The following is a 27310-nucleotide window of genomic DNA, read 5'->3' as shown; positions in this document are numbered from 1 at the left end:
AAAATGGTGATTCTGGGAGTCGTACAATGGCAGGACCAGTCAGGGCAATGTCCAATACCAATATTGTTTGTTTCCGTGTGTGAGAGGGAAACAATTAATGAGACTGTGAACCTGGACTTGTGCTTTTACTTGTGACCCAAAGTGCAAGGGGAGATGTGTGAAAATATATATTTATTTTTTTAAAATTAGCAAATGGTCTTTGACTATCGAATTGCTGCTGAAAAATTAATGAGACAGAGGATAGTGATTGTCTTTGAACACTGGAAACATTTCTTATCCCCATCTGCTGCTTTGGAACCACTGATTTCCCACGACAGTCCAGAGATGCTCCGTGCACGGGGGTGACAGCAGCCCCGTGGGGTGGCTGCGTGGTGCACAAGTGCAGCTGCTGGGGCTCAGAGCGAGACCCAGTGCAGGGGTTCAGCTGCACGCCGTGCCCGGCCCAGGGTCACCGGTGCGTGGGACACGGCGCTTTGCCACCCGGGTGGACGGGCGGCGCTCGCTGCGCGGCGCTTTACACTCGGTGCCTCACCGGCGACGGGGCGTGGACGCGGGCGGGGCCCGTAATGAGCGTGACCGTCGGTTGGGCGGGGTCGTGAGTGGGGCGTGGCTGTCGGTTGGGCGGGGCCGTGACTGGGGCGGGGCCGTGGGCGGAGCAGTACAGCGACTGGGGCGTGGTGGTAGGCGGGGCCGCAACTGGGGCGGGGCCAGCGGGTGGGCGGGGCCTGGCCGGGCCGCGCCGGGAGCGCGGCCGCCGCGGCAGCAGCGCAGGTGAGCGCCGGGGGGACCGGGAATGGGAACGGGGGGGCCCTTGGCGGTGGCGGGGAGGACCAGGGCCCGGCAGGAGCGACAGCAGGGGAGCGACATCATGTCCCCCGCCGCGCCGTGGCGCTGCGCATCCCCGGCCGCGGCGCCGGGAGTCCTTGCCCGCGGCTCCGGGCTCGGTGCGCGGGTACGGCGGGGTCCCCGCGGCTGGCAGGGTGTCTGTCCTCCGTGTCTCTCTCCTGCGTGTGTTGCTGTGCCCTTTGCGGCAAATTCTAATTACTCCTCGGATTCCTTTGACAAACAGTGTTCCTACAAAAAAAACCCCTTTGCTTTAAGAAAATGCGGTATTTTAAGACTCGGTGACCTACGGAGGTGAATGTAGATTTTAGCCGCTCCGGGGACAGCCCTTGAAGCCGACTCTCCCCCCCGCAGCAGTAGATGCGCTGCCAGCAGCACTCCTCTCGTTTCCAGGGCGGGTGGGTGGCATCGGGCTTTCGTTTTTTGGCCAGGAATTGCGCAGTAACCGCTCATGTCACCGCTGAGCGGCTCCAGGGCTGCTGGGGGGTCTTGTCCTCCTGGGATTCCTGCCCGGCCTTTACCCGGCAGGTTTGGTGCTCGGCGCCTTGTCTCTGCAGTTAAGAGTCATCCAAAGGTTTGTGCATCCTTAGCAGCATCTGGCCATCCCGTACTTTCCTCGGTGTCAGAGTTGTGCTGCCCCGGTTCGTTGCTAACGGTGGTGTATTTCTACTATGGGTTAGCTTTGGACTGTGTGTTTTGACAGGGCACAAGGGTCTTTTGACATCTTTCTTAGCAGCTGGGGACGGTGTGCTGTGTGTGCTCCGGATGGGAACCTGAAAGTAAAGGAAGTTGAATATAGTGGTGGAGGGTCATTAGGAATGTATGCCTTGTTTTTTGTTTTCATCAGTAAGATGCACTTGGGTTTCTGCTGTTGTCCCCTCATCAGAGCAGTTGGAAAAAGACTAATTTCAGTAACATCTTCGGCTAGAGGTTTTCATTTATCACAGCTTCCTCCGCCTCCCAGGCTATGCCTGTGTTCGCAGTAACAGCCAGAGTGCAAAGATCCTAAACCACTTTGCCAGCATTTAAGAATTATGGCATCCTTCATGAGGTGTACTTGCGAATGTGAGAAAACTGAAACACGGAGGAGTTAGTTGTTTGAAGTCACGCATCAAACAGTTTTCAGGGTTAGGAATGGAACTTTGCAAGTTGTCGGTTTTCAAGCTCTTGCTTTAACCACTGAATATACTGTTTCCCACTAGATGCTTCCTCAGACAACCCCAGAAGCATAGTTGATTGACTGTGAACTTGCCTAATAGGCTGATTGGAAATTTCCGCCAGAGAAAGCTGTCGAGTCCTCCGTTCAGGTGCTTTTCTTGCTCCCTGGTATTCCTCTGCCTTTCTCTAGCGATATCATTGTATTTCCAGAATGAGCTGTGGCGTTGCATTTCCATTTCTCTTAAGTTGCTTTACCTGAGCTCTTCTTTCCTTCCCTCGGGCTATTGCTTGTGGTTGGATCTAAGGTCCTGCTGAGCTGGAATGATGGTAAATCACTCTGATGCTCTTTCTCCAGTTGCTCTGGCGCTGGGAGCCCCACAGAACTGCAGCCTGGTTTTATCACCGTGTGTACACTCTGCTTTCCTATCTCTTTCCTTGCTGACAACCCCTCTTATCATCAGCCCTGCACACAAACAAGGTTAGCTCCAGTTCAGATTGCATTAGTGTAGTTCTGCTTCCCATTACTTCTCTCTGTGAGCCTGTTTTATGGGGATGTGCATGTGTAAGGCGGGCATGGAGCAATATAAATGCTCCAAGTAAAGGCGCCTTTATTTTATAAAGGGAAGGGCACAAGCCAAAGGATCCAAAGGATCCAGTTGTTCAAAGCCTGATCCTGGTAGTCTCCATATAGCTAGAATGCGTCCTTGGAATGTGGAAAAATCTATGGCTCTTTGCTGACATCTTGATGCATGGAAGATGCTGATTTTGGTACATAAATGCTTTCAACTACTGAATGAATTGGTACAGGGAATTGCATGGCAGGATAGAAGAGATCAATGTACAAAACCGAAACTGATATTATGCAAAAAACTATATTTGATTTTTATATTTGGTAGAGGTAGAAGTCTTATTACAGTAAACTAAATAAAGGAGATGAAAATATCTCAAACTAGGGTTTGAAGAAATTAATCCTGAAGATACAAAAGCATTGTTTGTAGGGGTTGTTTGGTATTTGAATGCTTCTCCACACCTTTTCCAGGGCTCGTTGTTTTCTCCTGCTTAGTTCCTGGGTCAAATCTTATACTCGTGTGTACGTGTTGGAGGAGTAACTGGAGACAATTAGAGCTGTGGCACAACTCAGGTCTGTAGCGAAGGTGCAACAGTGTCACAGGAGTGGAAGGAGAGCAACAATGGCCTAGCAGCACAGTTGGGACACTGATCTGTATTTTACAGAAAGCTTAATGAAAGTTGTAAAGGAAACACCGTTGTTGACACGAGAACAAAATCTATCCTATTGATGCCCCCTCCAAAGGGAATGATGTTAGCAGGTGTTCCAGAAGGCAGCGAAGCCGTTCGTGTGGCAGAAGGGCTGCTGCCAGCTGAGGGTCCGGCTCCGCATCGCTCGGGGCAGCAGAGTGAGGGGCTGGCGGTTCTCAGCCCAGCTTGCCGGGGATGCTGCCGGCTGGTTAGACCATCGATCTGCTGCCTCGCAGGCCCCTGCTCAGCGGGGCTGAACAGCACAGCAGACACCTGCAGACGGACAGTCCCCAGGCCGTTTCTAGCGCCTCTCACCAGCACATGTTCCTTTTCAGATGAATAAACAGCCAGGTTGTCAATACTTGTCAGCAGGAAGAGCTGCAAAGGCCGGTCTTACTATGAACTTCTGTTGGTTGCATCCACATCATGGGACTGGAGCCTAAATCAGGGTTTTTTTACGTTAAGGCACAAGAGAAGCAGGTACAGCGTGGTTTTGCTGTGTGGCCCTGCAAGGGGGGAGCCCCCTACAAACTCCCACGTGCAGTCGCAGTTTGACTTGCTGGTGTGTCCCTACCTGCTGCAGGACTTTTCCCAGTCTGTTCTTGGAGGGGAATTTGCAGGTTAATTTTACACTGTCAGTGCTCAAATGACTTGCCCGCAGTGTATGGTGGACCCGTCTTACCCCATGACCCCCACCAAAAAAGCAAGCCCAAGCGTAAAACACCTTCAGAACACGCATGAAAGTGGCTCTGTGCCTATGAAAGCTTAGGGCTGATTCAAATCTAAGTGTGTCTGATTGTGTGGGAAAGACATGGCCAGCACGTGTGTGCATAAAAATTCCCGTGGCCTCCTCCCCCAGCAAAGCCGATGGCTGCAATGAAAGTGATTTCCTGCTGTCTCCCCTGCGACACGCGTCACCTGCGAGCTCCGCGCCGCTCATTTCTTATAAACTCTAAAGGTATTTTTGTAGTCCTGGGGTTTAGTAATTCTGTAATGTGTTTGTGGGCGTTAGAGCTTCCGTGTCTAACACTGCAGCCTCGCAGAGGTTTGTGGAACGCTGCTCCGTGTGTGATCTTGCTTGCTTGCTGCTTTTTTTTCCCCTTCTCAATAGCAGTTGTATGTTGTAAACACCGGAGCTGTGGTTGATCAACTTCATAAGAGGAGATTTGTGTTAGTGTGTTTTATGTTGACTGCTGGCTTGTGAAATACCAACCGGGTAATTTCAAATGTGTTTGTTACACTCGGCATAAATTTACCTTTATGTACTGAACCCTCGGGTGCTTGGAACGAGTAGTTGAGGGTTGTGGGAGATGTGGCTGGTCGGGGAGGAAGAAGCGTCGTAGGATGATGTGGGTGGGGAATGTTCGAGCAGGAGGATGTTGTGGGGTGTGTTGCAGGAGGGGGAGTGAGGACTGGGGGTGTTCAATGGTAGCAGTGGGTGGCTGCAGCTCGGCCTTGGTACGCAGGGCTCTTTGATGGCCTGTGTACCTGCCTGAGCTTGGTTCTGCAGGTTCGCATCCCACTCAAACCTGAGCTGCTGTCTCTCCCTTGCTTGCCCCGGCTTTGGGAGATATGCAAGTTGTGCAGTAAACTAATTTCTGTCATGTGTGGGTTGATTAACTTGAACCCCGGGCTATCAGACCCGCAGGTCAGAGCCCTACAACAACATGGGATTTATAACAACAATGTGTTCATTTACCAGGATGAAAGCCTGAGATGACGCTGGGGCTTTTGAAAATTGGCAGCTGCAATGGAGAATCCTTTTTTTTGAAGACTGCTGCAGTGAAAGACAAGGATTATATATCAAACAACCCCAGTAGCGTAAACCCTGACAAAAAAGACCGATTTGGCTCTTCGCAAATGGCAAAATGACCCAGAAAAAAGGGAGTTGTAAATTACTTTTACTTGTGAGGTCAAGATAGTGTGAACAAGGTTACAGCCTGGAGAGTTCTGTTCCAATTTCCCAAGGCGAAAGGGAAGATGAAGCGGTAGAGGAATATTAATCTATACAGAGCTCGCTTCATGTGAAAACTGTCACACTGGATCAGACCCAAGGTCCAACTAGCAGCATTCTGAATTTAGTAATGGGAAGGGCAAAGACTTGATAAATGAAGTATTAGAGTTGTTCTTCCTTTGGCATATCCAGTCCGGGTTCTGTTGGAAAAATCCCTCTACATCGGGAAAGGTTGGAAAGACCAAGTATTGAGCAATTTGAACTTGACATTGTGCTAATAGCCTAGATAAGGTACCTCATATCTGATGGGATGTGGGATCAGGTAGAAACCCTCAGCAGAAGGAAGCATTTCAGACGTTCTTGTGTCTTTGCTGGTCAGCAGAGTGGTGGGAGCTTTCTGCTTTTGTTGCCATTGGGAAAGGCTTAGGTAGCAGATACTCTAGAAACATGCTGGGTTTATTGTTAATGAGCAGAAGACGAGGCAACCTTGTTTTGCTTTATTCAAACTTGTAGACCTTGCCTCCTCCCCGTCACTTCCCTCCCTCCCAAGGCACATGGGTGGCTTTGTGGTCGCTATATCCGGTCCCTGTGCGATACAGCGTGTGTGCTGAGGAAGCAGGACAGATAAAGCATAGCTCGTGTTTCTGGGAATCCTTCCCCCACCGCTGCTGGGGAAGTGTTGTGCTCCCGGCCACGGGCAGATAAGATGTTGGGCTTCTTGTCGTACTGAAGCACAGGGCTGGCTCATGAGAAGCTGCCAGCAGGACTTGACGATTTGGGAGACCCAAATCTTCAGCAGCACGTTGCTCAGTTTCTTTCTAAGTCTGTACGCTGTCTGACAGCTGCTAAGCCATATTTTAAGTTGTGAATGAGCAAATTTTGTACTGGTTTCATTGGCTGAGGATAAGTGACGCTGTCAGAATTGCTCGTGGCTGAATTTAGAGCCGGCCAAGAGTCAGAATGACAGGAGGCTGAGGCCTTGGTGTCCACAGCAGCTACGGACCATGGCTGTGTGAGCACCCTCCGGGCTGTTCTACTGGTGTGTTTCTCTGCTGACCTGCTGGAAAAACTCCCTGGTAAATGAGAGGGGAATTAGGTGAGCGGTTTTCTCGGCTCAGGTGGTGGAAGGGAGGTAGAGCCACATATCTCTCGCTAGGAGCTGATGGCTCCACGCTCTTCCTGCACATGGGGACATGCAGTATTTTGTTTGTGGGCAGATGGATGGACCGTGAGGGTTTCTCTGACTTTGGTGTTCATGTCTTTAAGAAAGAAACCATACGATGCGCTTCTGCTGAATGCCTTTTGTTTTAGTTGTTCCTGTGTGCACTTATCCTGTGTTTGAAAACAGCAGCTTGTACCTGATAGTTTTCAGATTCTTTCTCTCCTTTTTGCACTGAGAAAAAAGGAATTCTAGAGCCGTGCCAAGTCAAAGGATGCAGATGGAATTAACAAACATATTTTGATTGCCTCAGCCTTCAATTTCATTTTTCCTGTACTTTTAGAGGTGGAATAGACAGTGGAGTATAATTTGGTTTTATGTATAAAAATGTATGCATGCTCAGAACCAACAGCACCTCTTTCTCCCTCTTGCAGACTGGAACTGAGCTCTGGAAAAACAAAGTGGATCTTGGAGCATGTGGCCTGAGGATCGCCTTGCAGAGCCAGGGGTAGGAATCATTGTTTCTGTTGGCTGCTTGGTCGTACTTGAGCTATTGGGACAAGTGCCTTTGTTCTCAAGTGAAGATAATTCTTTAATTTCTTTGCCAGATGTAGATGTTAATCCCAGTCTAGAAGAGATTAGGAAAGGGTTGCATTGACATAGAAGCAAATTCTGTAGCAAGAATGCTTCTGTGGCTTAAAGGCCCTGGACTGGAAATTTGAAGGTGCCTGTTTTCCTGAGCTATCAGGATATGCTGACCTTCCTTTCTTTGGGTCCTTTAGCACGTTGATGTTCTACAGAGCCCAGCACAGATCGGGCTGTTATGTGGCCAGCAGCAACAGACTTTTCGCTTTTCTTGCAGGTGGTAGCTCAGAAGTGAGCAGGATGCCCCCAGGCATTTACTGCCCTATGGAATTCTGGTCTAAGGGGGAAAACCAAAACATCCAGGTGGACTTTCTGCTGCCCACAGGCATATACTTAAACCTCTCCGTGTCCTGCAATGCCAGCTTGGGCACCATCAAGCAGGTAACAGCCTAGTTCCGCAGTCTTACGTGCAATTCCTGTAACAAGGGGGCTGTTCTTGGGCAACACCTGGGGAAATGTGTTTGGTCTTAAAGTCAAGTGCCAGCCCATCCCTCTCTTGCCTCGCAGGAACTGAATACTGGAAGCTGGGAATGGTAATGACACAGATGATTTTTCTTACTGCTTCATTTGAGGAATAAAATGCTGTAGTGAAACCACATGTACAAAAAAATGTAGCTGCTTGCTTGTTTCCCTGGGCAGACACGGGGTTAGGGGAGAGTGAAGGAAAACACTGGAGAAGGTTTTCTCTGCAGCAGCAACCTGGCCTGGATGAGTCACAGATCACAAGGGACAGGAGCACAGTGCCAGATGATTCCAAGTTTTCTCATGCTGCGATTTTCACATTAAAAAAACCCAAACCAAAAAAACCCTGAGTAGAGCTGATTGGTTCCAGCTGTGAGTTACAGGTCTGTGTTTTGCAGCCAGTCGGCCGGCTGGGTCAGACCAGAGGCCCATCTGCTCCGGGTTTTGTCTCCTGTAGCAGGCGCTTAGGATGAGAGTGAAGAAATGAAATATGAAGAGTCATGTGGAAGTGCTGTCCGCTGGGAGTGAGGGATCTTTGGGAACTGGATAGTGTCAAGAAGACTTCAGAAGAGTTCTTGGCTCTTGTCACAGATTTCGTGTTACTGGGGGCAAGTTACTTAACCTGATTTTGCTTCCAGTGGGAGTAAAACCTCTGTTTCACAAGGCTAGCAGCCAGCAGGTACTTACTATGAGGTGTGCAGGTGGGGTTATTTAAATACACAGGTCGAGGGATTTACTTTGCCTGTAACAAACAGCAAGCAGAAAAAATGGAAATAAATGCACTTGCAAATAAATCTGCGCAGCAGTTCAGCATGAGCTGGAGCCACCAGACTTGGCTGGAAAGCAGCTGGTGGTTGCAAGCCCAGGAAATCTATGAGAAGGTTTGGCTGGCATCGCCTTTGTGAATGGGGTATCTCGGGAGAGGGAGGTTGTGCGGTGACGGTGAGATGAAGAGGTTGTGGCAGTGCAGGAGTTTCACCTCGCTGTTGCTCTGGTGCAGGTGGTGTGGAAACACGCTCAGTATGAGCCGCTCTACCACATGCTCAGTGATCCCGAGGCCTATGTCTTCACGTGCATCAACCAGACGGCAGAACAGCAAGAGCTGGAGGACGAGCAGCGGCGGCTTTGTGACATCCAGCCCTTCCTACCCGTACTGCGGCTTGTGGCTCGAGAAGGTGACAGAGTCAAGAAGGTTATTAACTCCCAGATCAGCCTACTCATTGGGAAAGGTCAGTTCCCCATTGCTGGTCTCGCCAGGAGCGGGGCAGCCGTGTTGTGTGTAGGTGAAATGTGCTTCTGTCCCAGACAGCCTTGCTACCTATGGAATAGTGACAGAGCCCTGCTTGTGCAGGAGATTAAATTATTAAATTATTATTATTAATAGCAAATTTGGTCTCTGGTGGATCTGGTAAGGGAACTCTGTGTGTGTAGACCGAAGATGGGTGATCTTTCCTGCTGGCAGAAGGCTATAGTAATTGAGTCAGTGCAATCGTATTAATAGTAAATATGTAAATAGTGTAAATAGTAAAGTGTTTATTAGTAGCTTGGTTGACTCTTCTTCATTTGGCCAAATATTGAGCATGTGTTTAGGAAGACTGTTTCACAGACACTTGGTTATCCGAGGCTGATTTCCACCGCTGGGTGCAGATGGTTATTTTGCCTTTCCCTCTTACTCTCCACTTAGGTTTGCACGAGTTCGACTCTGTGCAGGATCCAGAGGTGAACGATTTCCGCACCAAAATGTGCCAGTTCTGCGAGGAGAGAGCAGCAAAGCGGCAGCAGCTCAGCTGGGCAGCTTGGATGGAGTACAACTTCCCCTTGCAGCTGGAGCCCATGGCCAAAGCCCTGGGCACTGGTCCTCTCCATACCCCCACCAAGAACATTTTTGTCAACGTCAAGTTTCAGTCTGGCGGGGTAAAGCACGAACTTTTCTGTGACAATGTTTAACTGGTTTTGTGCTTTCCCTTTCGGGAACCTTTGGGCATTTGGAGACAGAATAATGTGTGCGTGGACAGTGTTTCCATGTGTTCATCTTCATTCTCCAGATTCCTTTGCCTGTGGAGATGGTTGGGAGGGAGACTCTGAGCCTCCAGCCAAGGGAGCAGTTGCTCTTCCTGAACATGCGTTGGGTGTACTGGTTAGCTCGTAGCTGAGGCTGCATGCACTTGTGTTGGAAAGCTTTTTGGTTTTTGGGTAGGAGAGGAGCAGAGAATCCAATATATGCCTTTCCTTTTGAAGCCCACGAGTCTGCTCAGCTCATGCTCAGCAAACACTGCTTGCAGGCCGTGGTCTGTGTTGCCCAGGGGCCCCTGTTCTCGCCTGCTACCCCTGGTTAGCGTGATTTTTGCATGTTGTGCCTGGGCGTGAAGCAGGAGCCATCCCCATGGGAGAAGGGTTTCCCCGAGCAGTGTGTTTGAGCATGGTGACCCTAACCACCCTCTACCTGGCTGGTGGAATGACAGGGGGAAGATTTTGAATGACTAGTAACCACATGAACTGGTGATTCTGCTAAAACTGGACTTGAAGTTCCCGATTTCCAGCCTTCCGCTTGTGCTGCTGAGATGTTCTCCTGCACAGTTTGGCAAACATCCCTACTTATTTGCTCATGTGTGTGTGGGGGTAATTCTGCCTTCATGTCCTTGTCTTTATTGTCAGCAATGGGAATGTTGTTACCTATCTGCTGAGCTACTGCTGCTCCTTGTGCTGATTTCAGCCCTTTGCTGGTGTTTGACAGTGTGTGCTGTGTTGTTGGGATTGCAGGAGAGCTTCACTTTCCAGATCTCCCCAAAGGAGTTCCCCATCACGTTAATGAGCTATGCTATCAAGAAGCAGGCTACTGTCTTCCGCCACGAGACACTGGAGAACCCCGAGGACTACACCCTGCAGGTGAATGGGAAATGCGAGTACCTCTACGGAAACTACCCTCTGTACCAGTTCCAGGTGAGCCTTTTGTCTTGCTTTATCAATCAGTCTGTTCCCATATGGCCTCCTCTTGCTGGGAGGGTGGATTGAAATGGAGGAGGCAGGGCTGTTTGCAGGAATGCAACAAACGCCTCAGTGACAGGACCTGGATGGTACTTAGGGCAAGGGATACTTCTAGCAACCTTATGGGTTTGGGAGGCGAGTGATCTAAGCCCATCTCTGGGCACCAAGTGCTGTGTAAATGCATTTATAGATTATAGTTCTGGAAACGTCTGTTTGCTTGCATGGTGGGCTGGGGGTTATCTTGCTGAAAGTTGGGCAAGTAATCCTGTCCCCTGTGTTCCCCTGGCAGGGAAAACTGCTGCTGGGAGCGCTGAGTCCTTCTCAGTGTTTTCCCTTAATGCAGCCATTTGAGGCAGCTGATGAAATGCCAGCTATAAAAGGCACTTCATATTCTCAGTTCTGGCAACATGAGTCTAGTGAGCCGCAGGTTTATAAAGCAAGAGGAGATAATTTAAAACTGAATTTTGATTGTTGCTATGTCCTTTCCTTACTCCTTCCACCCGTTTCTGCTTCAGCCAGCTCTGATTTACTTGGCTGCTCTTGCCTGCTGGGCTCTGTTTCATCCGTGCTGACTCTGGCCTCTCTCTGCAGTATATTCGCAGCTGCCTGCACCGAGGCCTCACGCCCCACCTGACCATGGTTCACTCCTCCACCATCATTGCCATGAGAGATGAGCAAACCAACTGCATTGCCAGCCCCCCGAAGATGCCTGTCAAGCCTCCCCCGCTCCCTAAGAAAAAGGTAGAATGGCACAGTGACCCTGTGGGGTCACCCTCAACTCCTCTGTTGATGGAGATGCTGGTCTGGTTCTCCCTGCCTCTCTCGGGACATGTTCCTAGGAAGGGCCTAAGAGCTGGGAATTTCCAGTCAGCCTCCCAGCTCCCTCCAGCATGTCCTTGGTTGTCGCAGACTTCGTGCTGCCCACCTGCAGTGCAATGCTCTTTTCTGTTGGAACAAAAAGCACGCGATGAGAGATGAGGTCTGGCACTGGCTTGACAAGTCTTTGTTGCATCCATTTCTGATGGGAACTCTTTTGTCTTTCTAGCCAACCTATGGTTCTCTCTGGTCCTTGGAGCAGCCTTTCTACATTGAACTGGTGCAAGGCAGCAAGGTCAACGCAGATGAGAGGATGAAGGTAGGTACTGACTCAGGGGTTTTGGTTTTGTGCTTTGGCTTTCCTAGTTGCATCTGTCTCATTTGGGTGGTGAGGAAAGCAGGGGCCAACAGCTTGATCTCACATGATCCTCCATGACGCTTCATTCAGCCTTTGGGCAGTTTCTAAACTGCAGCACAACAGGAAGGGGAAGGGAACTTGCGAGCCAGCAACAGAGCGATGCATTCTTAGAAACACTCCCCTGCAAAAGCTTCTGAGTAGCAAACAGAGCTGCTGCCCTGTGGTGATATCGCTTGGCAGCTGTGTGGAGGGGCCGGGAAGTCTGCAGGAAGCAGAGGAGTAGAAATTCAGCTCTCAGATAATGATTCCCATCACTCCCATACCAATGGATTACCCAAGCATTTTGCAGTGATTAAGCAGATCTTGCAAGCACACATGAAACAAAAAGATAACCATGCCCTTACTGAAGTTGAGCAAAGAGGAAGATTAAGGAACTTAATGCATCAGTGAGTTGGGAAAGACACAGGAGTAGGGCAGTTCTGTTCAGGAGAGTGTCCCATTCCTCTTCTCATCATGTCTTCAGCAAACAGGTCTGTGGATTCATGGTGTTCTCTTATTTCTCCGTCCCCCAGCTGGTGGTGCAAGCAGGTCTCTTTCATGGCAACGAGATGCTGTGCAAGACAGTGTCAAGCTCTGAAGTGAACGTCTGTTCAGAACCGGTGTGGAGGCAGCGCCTGGATTTTGATATTAACATCTGTGATCTTCCCCGTATGGCTCGGCTCTGCTTTGCCCTCTATGCTGTCATTGAGAAGGCAAAGAAGGCACGTTCCACCAAGAAGAAGTCCAAGAAAGCTGTAAGTAAAGCCAGTGTGGGACTGAGCCTGGCTTGCTGGTGTGGGAGGGCACGGGACACCATTCTGAATCAAATGCTTGTTGCTTCTAGAAAGACCATTAAGGAACATAGCCAGCATCTGAATGCACATAAAGAGGAATCATTTGTGTTAGTGTCTCTGTTTTGCTGTTCCACAACTTCCTTGTTTTGTAGTTGAGGTTAAACCGTCTTCTGTGTTGCATCTTCTTTCTAGTAAGGTCTTTCCTGCAAATCCCCCATGGAGCAAATTAACGGCTAAGAAGGGGGAAGAAAATGAGGAACGTAAATGCTGATTACGGCAAAGCTTTAGGTGAGGCGAAATGAAGGTGCAGAATCCTCAAGGTTGTTGTTCAGATGCTGCAAACTGAGGACAGAAATGTTAAATCACTTTGGAAGGTCTTGTTTTGAGCTTCTGAATCAGAGATGTAGATATTTCTCACTTTTTCACCTCTATTCCAAAACTTCTAACTCATTAATTATTCATAACTAAAAGTAGATCTAAGTGCAGCCTGTAATTGAATTGCTGGTTTCCCAGTGTTGTAACTTAAGCAAGATGCCTCTAGCTCTTTGCATGCAAAGAGTTTTCTTTATGAGCAACAAATGCATTTTTTCCTCCGCAAATTATTGTTTCTGCAGCCACAAGAACACTGTTGCCATGTTTTAAAGAGGGGATTAGTCATGCCATCTTTACTAGAGTGCGGAGAAATGAGGGACTGATAAATGTGATCACAGAAAATTTCGGTCTCAGTTCTGCCAGCTCCGTTTCACTGCCGGGAGGTTCACTGAGTTTGGCTGTGCTGACATCAATGGGGTTTTGGGGTTACGGTGTGTTAATGTTTGGGGAGCACAGGCAGCCCACGAGTCGTGCTCGTGTGGACCAGTTTCTGGGTTGGAGACTTCAGACTGGAAACATTTTGAGGCCAGGACCAGGATCAGTATTTTTATTGTTGTTTTTTACTTAAGAATAGCAGAAGTCCAGCTCCTGCTGGAGGCTTTTCTCCAACAGAATATCTGATTCATCCACAAGCTGCATTTTTGTGGTCACACTGGACCAATTTTCAGTTTTGAAGCAGTCGGAAGGAAATGTTGCTATTCTGATTGACAAAACAAAACCAGCCTGCTTAGCTGTGTTGTTAAGAGGATCTTGTTCTTGTGTGTTCCGGTATTGGGGAAAGGTGGATGCATTCTGGTGAGCTCTTAATATAAAACCACACAGTTTGCTGGAGCTGAGCTCTGCAGAAATTGATTTTTCCACGTGGTCAGCTGCAGCTGATTGAAAATGATTGGTAAGAGGAGATTACAGTCAAGTACACCCTGATTTTTGTTTTTGATTAATAACCTTTTTGCTCGCTTTGCTCACAGTGCTCAGAGGTTAATCACATGTGTGTTGTTTGTCTGTGCAGACTGTCCAGAGCAGAGAGGTGGGACTAAATAATTCACTACCACAAAAGCAGGCGTGCTTGCAAACTGCCTGGATGAGTCAGAGGGTTAATGTCACCCTGAGGGTTGGCTCTCAGTGTTTCTCTAAGTCATGCAGCAGATATTTCTGTCTTTACAGTGCTGAATCGTTGCTTTGCTGGACCTTATCCACCCAAAATCTTGCCTTGCGTTTTGGCAGGCCCCGCGCTGTGGTTTGATGTCATTTGCTCTGTTAGGAGAGGTTCTTGCTGGCGGTGGTGTTTTGTTTGGCTTTTCCCTGTGATCTAGACGCTGGTGTCTCGAATGGGATTTTACTGAAGATACCTACTCTAATCAAATCAACTCAGAGGTTTGTGACAGGCCACTTGGAAGTGATTCATTTTGTCACATTAGGGGAAACGCTGACTTTGGTCCACCAAGTCCTTTGGTGAACCTTCAGGGGAAGCCTGAGACGTTCCCTAGAATGTCTCAGTGGAAAGAGATGTCTCGCTGTGCTTCCTTTCAAATATTACACTGTTTGTGAGTGCGTCTGTGTTGAATTTTTCCTTGCAGCCCCTTTGCCAGTCAGTTTTTGTGCTAGCGTGTGCTTGAGCCTTGGTGCTTTTGAGCAGCTGAGTGAAATGCTGGTGTTGCTGAAACCGTTCTATGAAGTAAACTGTTCCGTTTGGGGAACCCGAGTGCAGGAAATCTTGGGTCACTTGTGGAACGTGTCTGTCTGCTCTGGTGGTGGGGAACTGGGTGAGAGCAGGGAGACTGTCACAGTCACTTCACTCCCCAAAATCAGACTTGGCTTGTGTGACTGGGTCGGCTTGTGGGTTTTATTTTGGGGGGTTTTGTGAGAGATTGGCAGCAGAAGGTTTGATTTCTATAGATAGTGTTTATTAATGTATAAAGGAGCCAACCCTTTTCTTCCCATTGTCTGATATATCCAGCATTCTTTGCCTCGTTTTCTGAAGTCATGTTAACTCTGTGTTACCTGTTTCAAAATCAAGGTTCTTCTCCCTCCTCTCAAATTGTGAAATATATGAAGTATGTATGTCATAGCTCCTTCAAGTCCCATCAAGTGTAGAGTTGCAAGGCCTTACCAGAAACTTAGAGATTCTTCAGCTATGCAAAATATTGAGTGATGAAGTTTTAGACATATTTGTGAGGAGTGTTTGGTGCCATTCAGCACTACACAAAAGACCCCAGGTTTTGGCAAATATCTGAATTTTATACTGTCATATACTCTGACTGTAGAAGAGCCTCAAAGGTAAGCAGACAGGCATGGCTACCCGGAGTGGTATATTCTTTATAGCAACTCACTTTGCATGGGGATATCTCACTTTCTCCTTAGTTTTTCTCATCCCTTCACCCAGCTTGTGCAGTTACAGCACCCAAATGAGCTGCTTTGCTTTGCAGGACTGCCCGATCGCCTGGGTGAACGTCATGCTCTTTGACTACAAGGACCAGCTGAAAACAGGGGAGTGCTGCTTGCACATGTGGTCATCCTTTCCAGGTATGTCAGGGGACAGAGCTGCTGGATTGTTTTGTGCCTTTAATCTCCACTACAAAGACAGGAGATGCCCTGTACCCTGTATTGCTGTGCAGTTTTTGCAGGAGGGGCCAGAACAGTTCAGACTGGCAGACCCAGTATGATTACTGCTCAAAATTGTGCCCTGCCAAGACAAAGGCCTTGTTTTGCTTGGCATAAGAAGTTGCTGCTGTTCTAAGATGTCATGTATACTTTGCTTTTGAGGGGTCAGGGAAATGCAGTGAGCAGCCAGGGCCAGGCTGTGTCCAGTGCCAGAGCTGAAGCAGCCTGTGCTCTGCTCTCTGGAGCAAAGCTTTGCAAGATCAGGGTTCATGGGTTGATGTACTTTGCTTTTCAGATGAGAAAGGGGAACTTCTGAACCCCATGGGCACGGTGCAGTGCAATCCCAACACAGAAAGTGCAGCAGCCTTGGTCATCTGTTTCCCCAGCGTTGCATCGCACCCCGTGTATTACCCGTCATTTGAGCAGGTAGGAACACAGACGCTTTGTTTGGGAGGCACGGGAATTCCCTAGTTTTGCTGGTGCAGGAGCACGTTCTGTCACTGTCTCTTGGGTGGCCGTTGACAGGGACTGGGTGCACACAAATTTGATGAGTAGATATTGTTAATTGAAAATTTGACTTCTTCTCTTTACTAATGGACCTTTGAGTGAATACTTTTCCAAGCTGTGAATTCCTGAGGTAAAACTGCTCTCATAGATGAGCATTTGTTTAAAAAGTGGGTTTAACTGAGGCACCTTTAAACTGCAGGCAGTGTTAGGAAGGAAGAATAAAAGGGGAAATGAGTGAAAGTAGACAGCTTGTTCCCTTTCAGCACAGCGTGATAACACGCCGTGTGGTATAGGGATTTTCCATCTGTCACTGCAACTGGCCAAACACTTAAAGTGGAAGAAGAAGTGTACCCATTACAGAAAAGAAAGGAGATCTGCTCTGCCAGGGACATATACACATGCTGCCCCATGGTGCATGTTCTGGCTCAGAAGCTTTAACAGATCGGGCCAGTGTACAGGGCGGCTTGGGCAGCGCTGCTCCGAGAATCTGGAGCAGCTCGTGTTAGCCTGGAGCTCCGTGGCCCAGAGTCCCCGTTGACGAGCCGTATAGGTGTGCCAATGTGCCCTTTGGGGAAAGGACTCATCCGTTGTTGTTGCAACCAGGGAAGGGGCTCTGTGGGCAGTTACGCCTCTGAGCAGAGGGGTCCTGCTGAGTGTGTTACCTCCAGAAGTGGCAAGTGACTCTAATACAGCATAAACACCTGAAGGGATGGTGAGCTGGAAGTGCAGAGGAAAGGAGGAGCCTTTCTCAGACTCTTTATTTGTGTCCCAGCTGCTGGAGTTGGGGAGGAATGGAGAACCACCCCGTGCTGCACTGGAGGATCCTGAGGAGGTGAGTCTTCTGGCATCAGTTTCTCAGCAATGTGCAGATCGTTACATGTTTCCACCTTACCCCTAAGCACCTTTTTTCACCAAACTGGGTCATGCCCAGTCCTACAAGGTCTCTCTGGGTTGAGACTGAGCCCTGTGTATGCTCTTTGCTGTGATTCCCATGAGCAGAAGCTGCAGCTGAAGGAGATCCTGGAGCGGAGGAGCCACACTGAACTATATGAGCACGAGAAAGACCTGGTGTGGAAGATGAGATACGATATCCGTGACCAGTACCCACAAGCTTTAGCGAAGCTGCTTATCATCACCAAATGGAACAAGCATGAAGATGTTGCCCAGGTGAGGATGCCGGGGTTGGCAGCCAGGGCTCTCTTTTTGAGTGTGTACATCCCTGTGTTGTGTTTGGGAGGCCAGCTTAGCAGGGGATGTTTCTCAGTGCTCTGTGCAGGTACGTTTGGCATCAAGGCTGAGGAAGATTTTCTGTTCTTAATTAGTGACTGTGAACGTTTGCTGAGTGGTACCCAGCCAAGCTGACATTTAGTTCTTCTAGGCTCCATTTAACTCTGTGCTGTCCCAGACTCATTACTGACCAACAAGGTCTTGCTTATTCCCTCTAGAAACTGGAGACAAGGAAAAAACCTGTTTAATTCATTGCAGAAATAGGATCTGCATTGGGTATTCTTAACTGATAGTGAGAGACCAGCACAAGCTGCCTCAGCGGGTCAGTGAATCTGTTCCACTGAGAACATCAGACATGAGTTAAGGATGGTCTCTGTGCTGCTCATCCCTCCTTCTAAAGGCCCCTTTTTAGTCTACATTATTATGCTGCGGAAAGTGCTTTTCCCAAAGAGCTTATTCCACGGATTGTGGTACAGCAAACGTAACCGTGCTGTGGACTTGGATGGCTCCTCCTGTCAGCCTTCCTAGAAAGCTGAGACTGATGGTTTTTGACCCGGTGTCTGCAAACTTGCTCTGAGGCATCTAGAAATAGTGACTGAGACAGAGATTTCACCTCCCACAAAGGAGCTCCTCCTCCAGCAGTAGAATTTGAGATATTTATCCGTTGGCATAAAAAACATTGTTCCTTTTTTTGCTACTACTTTATTTTTTTTTCCTTTACAGATGATTTCCCTGCTCCAGACCTGGCCAGAGCTGCCTGTCCTGAATGCCTTGGAGCTGCTGGATTTCAGCTTTCCTGACCGCTATGTTGGTTCCTTTGCTATCAACTCATTAAAGAAGCTGACGTAAGTGTTCACCGCAAGGGATATGCGGAGCCCCTTTCTATTTATGTTTATGGCTGCTGAGGGGGACTGTGAACAAGGCTGACAGTCTTGTCTTCACAGTTTTTGCAAGTATGTTTCTTGCAGTAAAGATAAGGTTGTCTTTTATTTTTCCTTTCTGTCCACAGAGATCATGAATTGTTCCAGTACCTGCTACAGCTCGTCCAAGTGCTTAAGTACGAATCCTACTTAGACTGTGAATTAACCAAGTTCCTGCTGGACAGGGCGTTATCCAACCGCAAGATTGGCCACTTCCTCTTCTGGCACCTGAGGTAAAGACCAAATGTTTTAGGCTTTTTCTCAGTAATCAAGTGAAACCAACGTTTACTGGTTTCCTAATTGCTCTGTGAAGTGAGACAGCAAGCGTGTCTGCACGTACAGATGCCAGGGTATTTATTTAAAGGCCTTGGCTGTCCTTTAGCCAGTGTCTTTCATCAAAGCTTTGCTGGGATTTCCTTGCTGGGATTACCAAAACCCAGGAACTGCTGCTTTTTACTTTCCAAGACTGAATAAGTATTCTTCCAGGAGGACATAAAAACTTTGTTTGTTTGTTATTTTTTTTTCTTTTGTTGTGGTGGTGGTTGGATTAGTTCCTGTTTTCAGAATTTATCTATGTATATCTCTCTATATATCTCCACATGCCTGTGATTTGAAATTTACTCTGGACATCCATGGCCTCGGGCCAGCCCTGAGCCAGAGGCTCTGAACTGTCCTTGCTCCTTAAGCAATGTCCTCAAAGGAGGGGTCAGTAATTTAGTCATCCAGAAAAATGTCTCATCATTTCAAGCAATGTTTTTTTCTACATCACTTTCTGGGGTGGCTGCATTTTTTTTTCCCCTCCCCAGCACATAAGAATCTAAACAGCAGCTGATATTCTGGACCCCCCCCCCTCCCCCTTTCCTTGTGCTGGCGTGAATGGGAAAATTAGTCACTGGCGGTGCTGAGTCAGAATTGCTTTAACCTCCCTTCTCCCCCAGGTCAGAAATGCACGTTCCGGCAGTTGCCTTGAGGTTTGGCCTGATCCTGGAAGCATACTGCCGAGGCAGCACCCACCACATGAAAGTTTTGATGAAACAGGTAAAAATTGCTTTTAAACATAAGGTTGGCTTCCCTTTTGCGTGGAGCTGGTTCTCAGCTGTTAACATTTCCAACATAATGTCACCAGTAAGACAAAAAGAGCCTTTCAACTGTATTATTGGTTTTGGCGTATCCTATTAAGAGCCCGGAGTTCCCCATCACATGTGACTTTGCTCATCTCTTACTCACTCGCACAAAGTACACTACGTGTCCAGCATGGTTAGAAACGTTCAAACACCATTATGAGCTGAGTTGGGTGAGTTACCAGTGAGCAGGAGCTGATCACAGCTGACTCTGGGGTTTGGAGCAGTGCGCTCTTCCCTTCACTTGCTGTGTGGAGGTAATTCTGCCGTTTGTTTGCTCTAAAACTTCTACATTGTATATCAAGGCTCCCTGTACCTAACTCAGAAGTGAGGGCCGGTCATATCCAAGATATGCCCACAAACCAGAGCTGCTTCTATTTTCAAGACTGAGTGGCACTTTTACATAACCAGAACTCCCCAAAAGCACAAGAGGGCTGGGGCTGCAGGTCTCAGCCTCTTTCAGCCACTGCACCTCACTTCTTCCTTTGGTGCTCGATAATGTGCATTATTCCTGGTGCAGTCACTGCTTTGCAGTGCATTTGTGCCCAGCAGAATAGCCATAACTATTATGGATCTCCCTCAAGGAGCTACTACTAAAGTTGTTTTGTTGCAATGTGTGGAATTGCCATAACTTGAAGAGAAGGTAAGAGACACAACCAAGGTTTACATTTCACAGTAGAGTTTAATAGTTGTAAACTTTGTCCTGGAGTTTCCTATTTGTTAACCCTGTTCCATCCCTCTCTTTTCCTTCAGGGAGAAGCGCTCAACAAGATGAAAGCTCTGAACGACTTTGTTAAAGTGAGTTCTCAGAAGGCCACCAAGCCCCAGACCAAGGAGATGATGCACGTCTGCATGAAGCAGGAAACGTATCTCGAAGCACTTTCCCACCTCCAGTCCCCCCTGAACCCCAACATTATCCTCGCAGAAGTCTGGTAAGGAAAACTGCTGCGTCCCTTAACCTGTGCCGCAGGCTTTGTTCGGCAGCAGAGCCAGGCTTCTGGTCACCCTTTGCTCACAGAAGGCACCAATCTGTTGGTGTTTGTAGATGCTGTTGAATTTGCAGCTTGGACAGCCAGCCGCCTTTTTAATAGATGGAAACTCTGATGGTGATATTTTTGTTTCCTCTAGTGTGGATCAGTGCACCTTTATGGACTCCAAAATGAAACCTTTATGGATTGTGTTTAATAATGAAGAGACAGGTGGAGGTGGAGTGGGTATCATTTTTAAAAATGGTGATGGTAAGTCTTTACAGGATATATTTTCGCAGGCATAGTGTTCTCAAGTATTTGTTGTGATGAGTGAGCCTAAATGTGGCCCGTTAAGATGGTGTGTAAATTAGGACCATCAGCGTGATTCGAGGTTTTTTGACAGTAATCTGGAGATGTAATGAACTCTGCAAGAGCACCAGAGCAGGGGAGAACGGGAGGTACTGATGAGCCATTTTTCCTTTTTAATTGCTGTATAGATCTTCGTCAGGACATGCTGACCCTGCAGATGATCCAGTTGATGGACATCCTGTGGAAGCAGGAGGGCCTGGACCTGAGGTGAGTGATGTGTTCACAGTTGTCCTCTTGCAATGATCACTCATGCTGGTGAGGTCATTTTGTTCCCAAGCTTATTTTGCCCCCAACAGGTCTGTCTAGTATTCTATGAGCAGCTAGTCAGGTTTTGTGGTACTGAGGAGTAGAAACGCAGAGTAGATATGGAGTAGGTGAGACAGACAAAGGAAAGCTTAAAAGTCAATGCAATTCTGGGCAAGATTTCAGTGGAAGGGTTTCTTTCATCTCTGCAGGATGACCCCTTATGGCTGCCTCTCCACAGGAGACAAGACGGGGCTGATCGAGGTGGTCATGCACTCAGACACCATCGCCAACATCCAGCTGAACAAGAGCAACATGGTGGCCACCGCAGCCTTCAACAAGGACGCGCTGCTGAACTGGCTTAAGTCGAAGAACCCTGGGTGAGCGGCTTTACCTTTAACTTGGTGCTGCTTCACTGCTTCCTCCCAGCTGGAGACATTTCTTCTGCTTTGCTCCACATTTTTACTTCAGTTATGCATATTTCCAAGGTATCCTACAGTATCTGTGGCTGCTTCGCTGCCTGACGTACCGGAAGGCATCATCTGGATCTTGAGCAGAAATGGAGGCCCCTGGCTTACTCTTTGTAAGCTTTTTTGATCTCTGATAGCCTGAAGTAGCACTGTCCACAGGCTGCATCCAAACCTGGATCTTCCCATCAGTCCCGTTAGCTTCTCCAGAGATAGATAATCAGTGTGGGGGCAGCTGGAAAGGGGCAGAAAGAGTGACACCAAAGCTAGGAGGTGGAAAAAGCAAGCAGCACCAAAGTTGTGTAGCTTGAGGTTTTACTAGATACAGAAACAGCAGCAGCACAACCGTGCTGCTCTGATGTAGGGCACCAAAAAGAATCATTCGAGGAGCACGTTTTGTCTTTTGGTTCTGTGGAGATGTAGAAATGAGTTAATGTAGTTGAGACTAAACCATTTTCTTTGCGATTGTAGACACGACCTTAGTCAAAGGAGTTACTGCAGCTCATTTTTGTAAAGCGCAGATGGGGGTACTGCCTCTGGAGAGCTACAGAAACTCAAAGGCAATTCCTTTACTTTCTCCTGCAGGTTTGCATGGGGGAAGCTAAAAAAACCCAGTTTTTCTAATGGTGAAGTACTGGTGTTCAAAGTAAAATTCTCCTTTTTCTCTTGCCCTCTAGCGATGCGTTAGAACAAGCTATAGAGGAATTCACGCTTTCCTGTGCTGGGTACTGTGTGGCGACCTATGTGCTGGGGATCGGTGACCGGCACAGCGACAACATCATGATCCGGGAGACCGGCCAGGTACGGGCACTCACTGCTGCTCAGGTGCTGCTTAGCATGGGACAGGCACCCCAGAGCAACCCCTCCGCTAAGGACATTCCTCACCTTCCAGCCCAGGCACACTGGACACATATTCTCAATAGCTTCTGTTGTTCAGAGGGTAAATACAGTTTTATCGTTTGAATTAGTTGTGTAAGTATCACTGCCATCAGCTGCTACCGCTAATATCCACTTTGAAATGAGTGGAGCAATTCATGCCTCTCAGACCTAAAATTGTCTGCACATGCAAACTCCTGCACTGCACTTACCGGTCTGAGGAATTACTTGGCTTCGGCAGAGTCACAAATTGCTTGTGGTTGAGTGGTGAGCTCCTCAGTCACTGACCCAAACTGATTTATTCGTAGTCTTCTTCCCAGAAAAAGTGGTGGTTTGGTTTCTTTTCAAAAAATAGATGCAAGTGGATCAGCGTGGTTTTAATTTCACATTCATACTTGTACTGATCCCTTCTCTATTCCACAAGAACAGCTGTGAAAGGAGAGTTACAAACCCTTGTGCAGAGCACAGGCCAGCCGGTTAGTGCCCACTTGAGGGAGCTGCTGCCCTGCGTGTCACAGCCTTGGGCTTGTGTCCGGGGCTTAGAGCAGCTCTGCAAACTTGCTGTAGCGTGGCAAGAAAGCCTTACCTGAGCAATTAATATTTTGTGGCAACTTCGCAATTAAATATTGCCTCTTTTCCCAAAGGAGCGCCATGGCAGAGGTCATTCTGCTCCCTCCCAAAATCCTATAGTCAGCATCTGTTGAATACAGTAACTGTGAAGAGAACTCAACACTGATCAGCTAAAATAGATACTATTCTGAAAACTTTTTTTTTTTTTTTTCTTAATTTTCAGCTGTTCCATATTGATTTTGGTCACTTTTTGGGGAACTTCAAGACTAAATTTGGTATTAACAGAGAACGAGTTCCTTTCATCTTAACCTACGACTTTGTGCATGTCATCCAGCAAGGAAAAACTAACAACAATGAGAAGTTTGAAAGGTAAGCGTTAGCAGTTAAGCTTTTTAAGCTCACAAGTTCTTTCCACCAGCGATATGTAGCCCATAGCTGATAGATGTCTGTACAGGTGAAGGCAAATAATCTATTGTCTATATGTGTTAGAGAAGGTGCCAGAGCTTGGCGGTCGCCCGTGCAGACAGCCGGGCTCACGCTAATACCTGGTGTTGCTTTACGAAGTGGCTGAGCCTGCAGTCTCGATTCTTTTGCCTCGTTTTTTGAGCAGGTTCAGGGGTTATTGTGAGAGAGCCTACATGATCCTGAGGCGCCACGGCCTGCTCTTCCTGCACCTGTTTGCGCTGATGAAAGCTGCCGGCCTGCCAGAACTCAGCTGCTCTAAAGACATCCAGTATCTGAAGGTAAGAGACGCAGCGCCCAGATGCGGTTAAAACTCATTTTGAACCGAGGAGGAGTTCAGCCTGGAGGGGCAGATTCTTTGGAGCAAATGAGCTCCATGAATTACGACTGGATGTCCAATGGCCACGTGCAGGACATCAGAAGTGATAGATGCTGGTGCTCAGAAAATAGCTTCAGAACAAAGGCGGTGGGTACCTGTAGAACCAGCTTGCAGGGAGGAGACAGAGCTCTTGGGTCCCCAGAGTCCCCAGCTTGCCTCTTATATTTTGTATAGGTAGATATTTCAGTGGCTTGTACAAGAGCACTAAAAAACCTGCTGTTTCCCTACACCTGACATAAAAGTAGGATGCATGCATTTATCAGAATGAAAAATCCTCGTGCAACTACATTAACTATTAAAAGCAATAGTTACTGCTTGGTATTCCTTTCAGTGGAGTCATTTCTTAGTGAGTAAACATCTTAGTATTTGAGCAGTTAATTGTTTGGTTGCGCTTTCTGTGGGGCTCCAGCGATTTCTGCCTGTTTTCCTCAGGACTCCCTGGCTCTCGGGAAGACAGACGAGGAGGCGCTGAAGCACTTCAGGCTGAAGTTTAACGAAGCCCTGCGCGAGAGCTGGAAAACCAAAGTGAACTGGCTGGCGCACAACGTATCCAAAGACAACAGACAGTAGAGCGGGGCCGGCCTGCGCTCCTGCTGCAGGAGAACGGAGCCTCTGCACCGAGTCCAGCAACTGCAGGCGCGTTGTTAAAGACTGAACGTTGCCGTGTTGAAGGTCCTGCACTCCCGGAGATCAGACACCTCTGCATGCCTGAAAGCGCTGGACTCATCAGCTGCGTACTCCTGTCTGCGGTAGATCTTGGGGGGACAAGGGAGAGACGTGAGGCAATAAAATTCCTGCATACAGTGAAAGGTAGGTAGATGTACTGTATCCTAAGAACTTGTTAAGCTTCAAATAATACATCTTCGAATGGAAGAGTTCAGGCAGTTGTAACATCCATCCCATGTGGTTAAGTGTCCGTTCCTATTTTCTTGAAAATTTAGCTGAACACTGAGGACCTGCTGTCCCTGTAGCTCTGATATAGCTCGTCTTCTAGGGCCCCACCGTTACAGCTCAGAGGCATTAACTTCACCTCGCGATTGCCCCCGTACCCCGTTTCAGTGTCCGCCGTGGTAGGTCAGCTGAAATCACCACTGAAGCCAACTTGGACAAGTTGTTTTCCTCCACATTGTGACAGGGTAAAAATATCCACGCTACCATACGACTTTCTCTCTGATAGAGGCCAAAGTGTCCTGAAACTGAACCAGAACCCAAAAATTCACTGATGCCACAAGAACAGGCTTGGACTGGCTGATGGATTAAGGTGTTTTTGTTTGCTTTCCCAAGTTGGACTTTAGTTGAGCCTCAAGCAATTCCTGGGTTTCTGCATTTATTCTGTTTTTACGCCTGAAACAGTAAGATTGCATTTTCAAAATGTTGGTTCCTACATTTCCCTCCTGTTGGGGTTCACCGGAGCTTGTTTGCCGCCTGGTTTCCCTGCGGTACGTGCACCTACAGCTCTGGAACACCGGGATGCGACACTGAAATTCCCTGAAACACAGATGGTGCTGTTCTGTGCCCCAGTTATGTGGCCAGTCTGCCCTCCCGCGCCAGGAGACGCGTGGGTTCAGCACTGAAACACTTACAGTAAGTTGCAGCTCAGCTCTCATCTTCTTAGAAATGTTCTTTTCACACTCTTCCTCTTCTCCACCGTGGAACCCGACTCCTCGGCTGTGATTAGAGCTGCTGTGCAAGGTCTGTGTGTCTGTCTGGGCTTCAGCTGCTCATCTCCGTGGTACTGAGATGCAGATGGACCGTCAGCTGCAGCCTCCATCTCCATCATCAGCTCCATCATCTCCATCCCACCACCCACAAGGTGCTCTCATCAATCACCTATTTCTATTTATGTGTCATATTTGTCTCCAGCTCGTGTCCTCAGCTGGTGAGCAGCTCTGAGCTCTGCTGGTGCACAGGGACAGTGAACAGGAGCCGCAGGTACTTTAAAACTGAATGTTGCCATACACTGGCTGTTCAAATCCACCTTTTTTTTTTTTCTAAGAGGACAAATTCAAATGTATTTGTTCTTCATCAGCAGCTGCACAGCTAAGTTAACACTGCCTTAAAAAGTAACTTCTGCCCTAAGTAGAAATGACTAGTAGTAGGTAAGTAACAGCAGGTTTGGTCAGTGAATGGCATCAAACACCTTTAGTGAACTCTTCCCTTGTTACCTTTACAAAAAGTTGCTGGCAGATGGTGATTCAGTGTCACACTGTTGCTAATTTAAACTCTAATTTAAAGTAGTGTTTGTTTTCATAAAAGATGTTACACTATTAAGTCTATTCTATACTGTTTTGTAGACGTTAATATAAACCCGGTTGCCTCTCCCAGAGCAGCCGTTCCCAGCAGCAGCAGCTCTAGAGAAAACAACTCATATTAACTTCAATAATGCTTCAGATCCCCTTTTTCTCCACCTTTCCAATGATACCGTACGTGACCGGGAAGTGGCCAGAACATTTCAAGGTAGAACAGCAAGAACACTTCCAAGTGATCCAAATTACTTAATTAACACTTTCCTCTAGAACAGTTCTTTAGCAGAGTTTAATAAGCAGCACTGCAAGTGTGTTTGCAGCCAGGAATTGTGTTTGCTGCACTGTCTCTGCATCCCAGGCCCTATTTAGTTCGTTAGCACATCTGTGTGTGCCCAGAACACCAGGAAAACGAGCGGATTAATGTGTCCACACTGACCTGCAGGAAACAAAAATCCATCTGTGCTGGAGCTGCTGATGCTTCCAGACACCAAAGAAACACCCCAGAGCCTGTGAGTATCGTCCGCTGTGACAGATCTGCTCCCAGCATCACACTTAAATTAGGAGTAGGAAGATGCTTCCATCCCTCACCTCCAAGTAAAAACATCCCTTACCCAATGCAAACCCTTGACGGCCTCATCCTGCTGCCCACAGCTCAGGACAGGGTTGCTCACCCTATTTTTTACGCCCAGAAAAACACATGATGCTACTTCCCAATTAATGGGCAGGACTAGCGCACACCAGCTTAATTTGATATATAGAAAATGTGGTTTGCAGCCTCGCAGTTTGTACTCAGCCGTTGTTTTAGTACCATTTCCAGACAACTCGAGCCCTATCAGAGTTGTACAGCCGTGCAAAGCAGCAGTGGCTTGTGTCAGCTGCCCTTCCACTTTAAAGTGCAATAACACCAAGTTGTATCAGTGTAAACTGCAAGAACTGAGCAATTCCAAAGGTGTTTCTCAATCCAGAGTTTTACAGTGAGATTAGTCTAGAAAATCGACTTACCTCCACGAAGTAAAACTATCCATGTGGACCTTCTTCCTTGTGCACCACTGGAATTAAAACTCCATCAAAGAGCCTTTGGCTCCGACGCAGCAGCTCACCGGGTAGTTTTCAGCAAGTTGAATTGTACTCAAGCTGGAAACTTAAATCATTTTCAAAAATATTAAATTTCACTATAAATAAGTACCTTCTGATTTTATAAACAGGCTCAAAGCGATACCCCTTTCTAGTTCTATTTATTTAGAGATGTTTCTGTGATGATTTTTTTAACTCTGTACAAACTGATTGTGCTTATTCTGTTGCCTTTGAAAAAAAAGAAGTATTTTTTTAAGCCAAACCATGGATCTGTAAGAAATGAATGTTTACATGTTTCACTTTCAGTTGCTCCAGGTACGTGTTTTGTAAGCCAAAAAATAAAGATAATTATTGATAAATTGTACACACATGCTGCCAACGCCTTTCTATGCCAGCGAGATCAATGGAAACACAACCAGACTCTCCTAATGCCACCAG

At 47.7% G+C, this 27310-nt stretch overlaps 1 protein-coding gene across 5 annotated transcripts; it reads left to right on the top strand.

Annotated features, from left to right (window-relative positions):
- Nucleotides 1-708: 708 nt before the first annotated feature.
- Nucleotides 709-27236, top strand: PIK3CD (phosphatidylinositol-4,5-bisphosphate 3-kinase catalytic subunit delta). Of its 5 annotated transcripts, XR_014185793.1 has the most exons (25): nucleotides 709-771; nucleotides 6806-6879; nucleotides 7234-7397; nucleotides 8479-8707; nucleotides 9163-9392; nucleotides 10239-10418; nucleotides 11055-11204; nucleotides 11509-11598; nucleotides 12210-12431; nucleotides 15269-15365; nucleotides 15739-15869; nucleotides 16723-16782; nucleotides 16950-17117; nucleotides 17901-18022; nucleotides 18187-18330; nucleotides 19036-19135; nucleotides 19972-20150; nucleotides 20347-20456; nucleotides 20684-20762; nucleotides 21011-21178; nucleotides 21943-22066; nucleotides 22935-23080; nucleotides 23322-23454; nucleotides 23985-24362; nucleotides 24547-27236. XR_014185793.1 is itself a non-coding variant. In XM_082069887.1 (24 exons), exons 3-24 carry the CDS (start codon nucleotides 7257-7259, stop codon nucleotides 24120-24122), a joined length of 3141 nt encoding a protein of 1046 aa, XP_081926013.1. In that variant the 5' UTR covers nucleotides 709-771; nucleotides 6806-6879; nucleotides 7234-7256; the 3' UTR covers nucleotides 24123-27236. The 5 variants fall into 5 exon arrangements, 4 of the variants coding, with proteins under 4 accessions (XP_081926013.1, XP_081926016.1, XP_081926015.1 ...); XM_082069887.1 differs by having other exon boundaries at nucleotides 23985-27236; XM_082069889.1 differs by lacking the exon at nucleotides 709-771 and adding an exon at nucleotides 5485-5503 and having other exon boundaries at nucleotides 23985-27236.
- Nucleotides 27237-27310: the final 74 nt, after the last annotated feature.

The sequence above is a fragment of the Streptopelia decaocto genome (assembly GCF_964273445.1).
Source record: "Streptopelia decaocto genome assembly, chromosome: 20".
NCBI lineage: Eukaryota > Metazoa > Chordata > Aves > Columbiformes > Columbidae > Streptopelia > Streptopelia decaocto.
This window is presented reverse-complemented; position numbering and strand designations above follow the sequence as displayed.

Excerpts from the sequence above, each read along its gene's own strand:
- PIK3CD (XM_082069887.1), top strand. The coding sequence starts at position 7,257 with ATGCCCCCAGGCATTTACTGCCCTATGGAATTCTGGTCTAAGGGGGAA. Across the intron at positions 15,366-15,738 it reads CATGTGGTCATCCTTTCCAG|ATGAGAAAGGGGAACTTCTG; the intron begins GTATGTCAGGGG and ends TTTGCTTTTCAG. Across the intron at positions 18,331-19,035 it reads TTCCTCTTCTGGCACCTGAG|GTCAGAAATGCACGTTCCGG; the intron begins GTAAAGACCAAA and ends CTTCTCCCCCAG.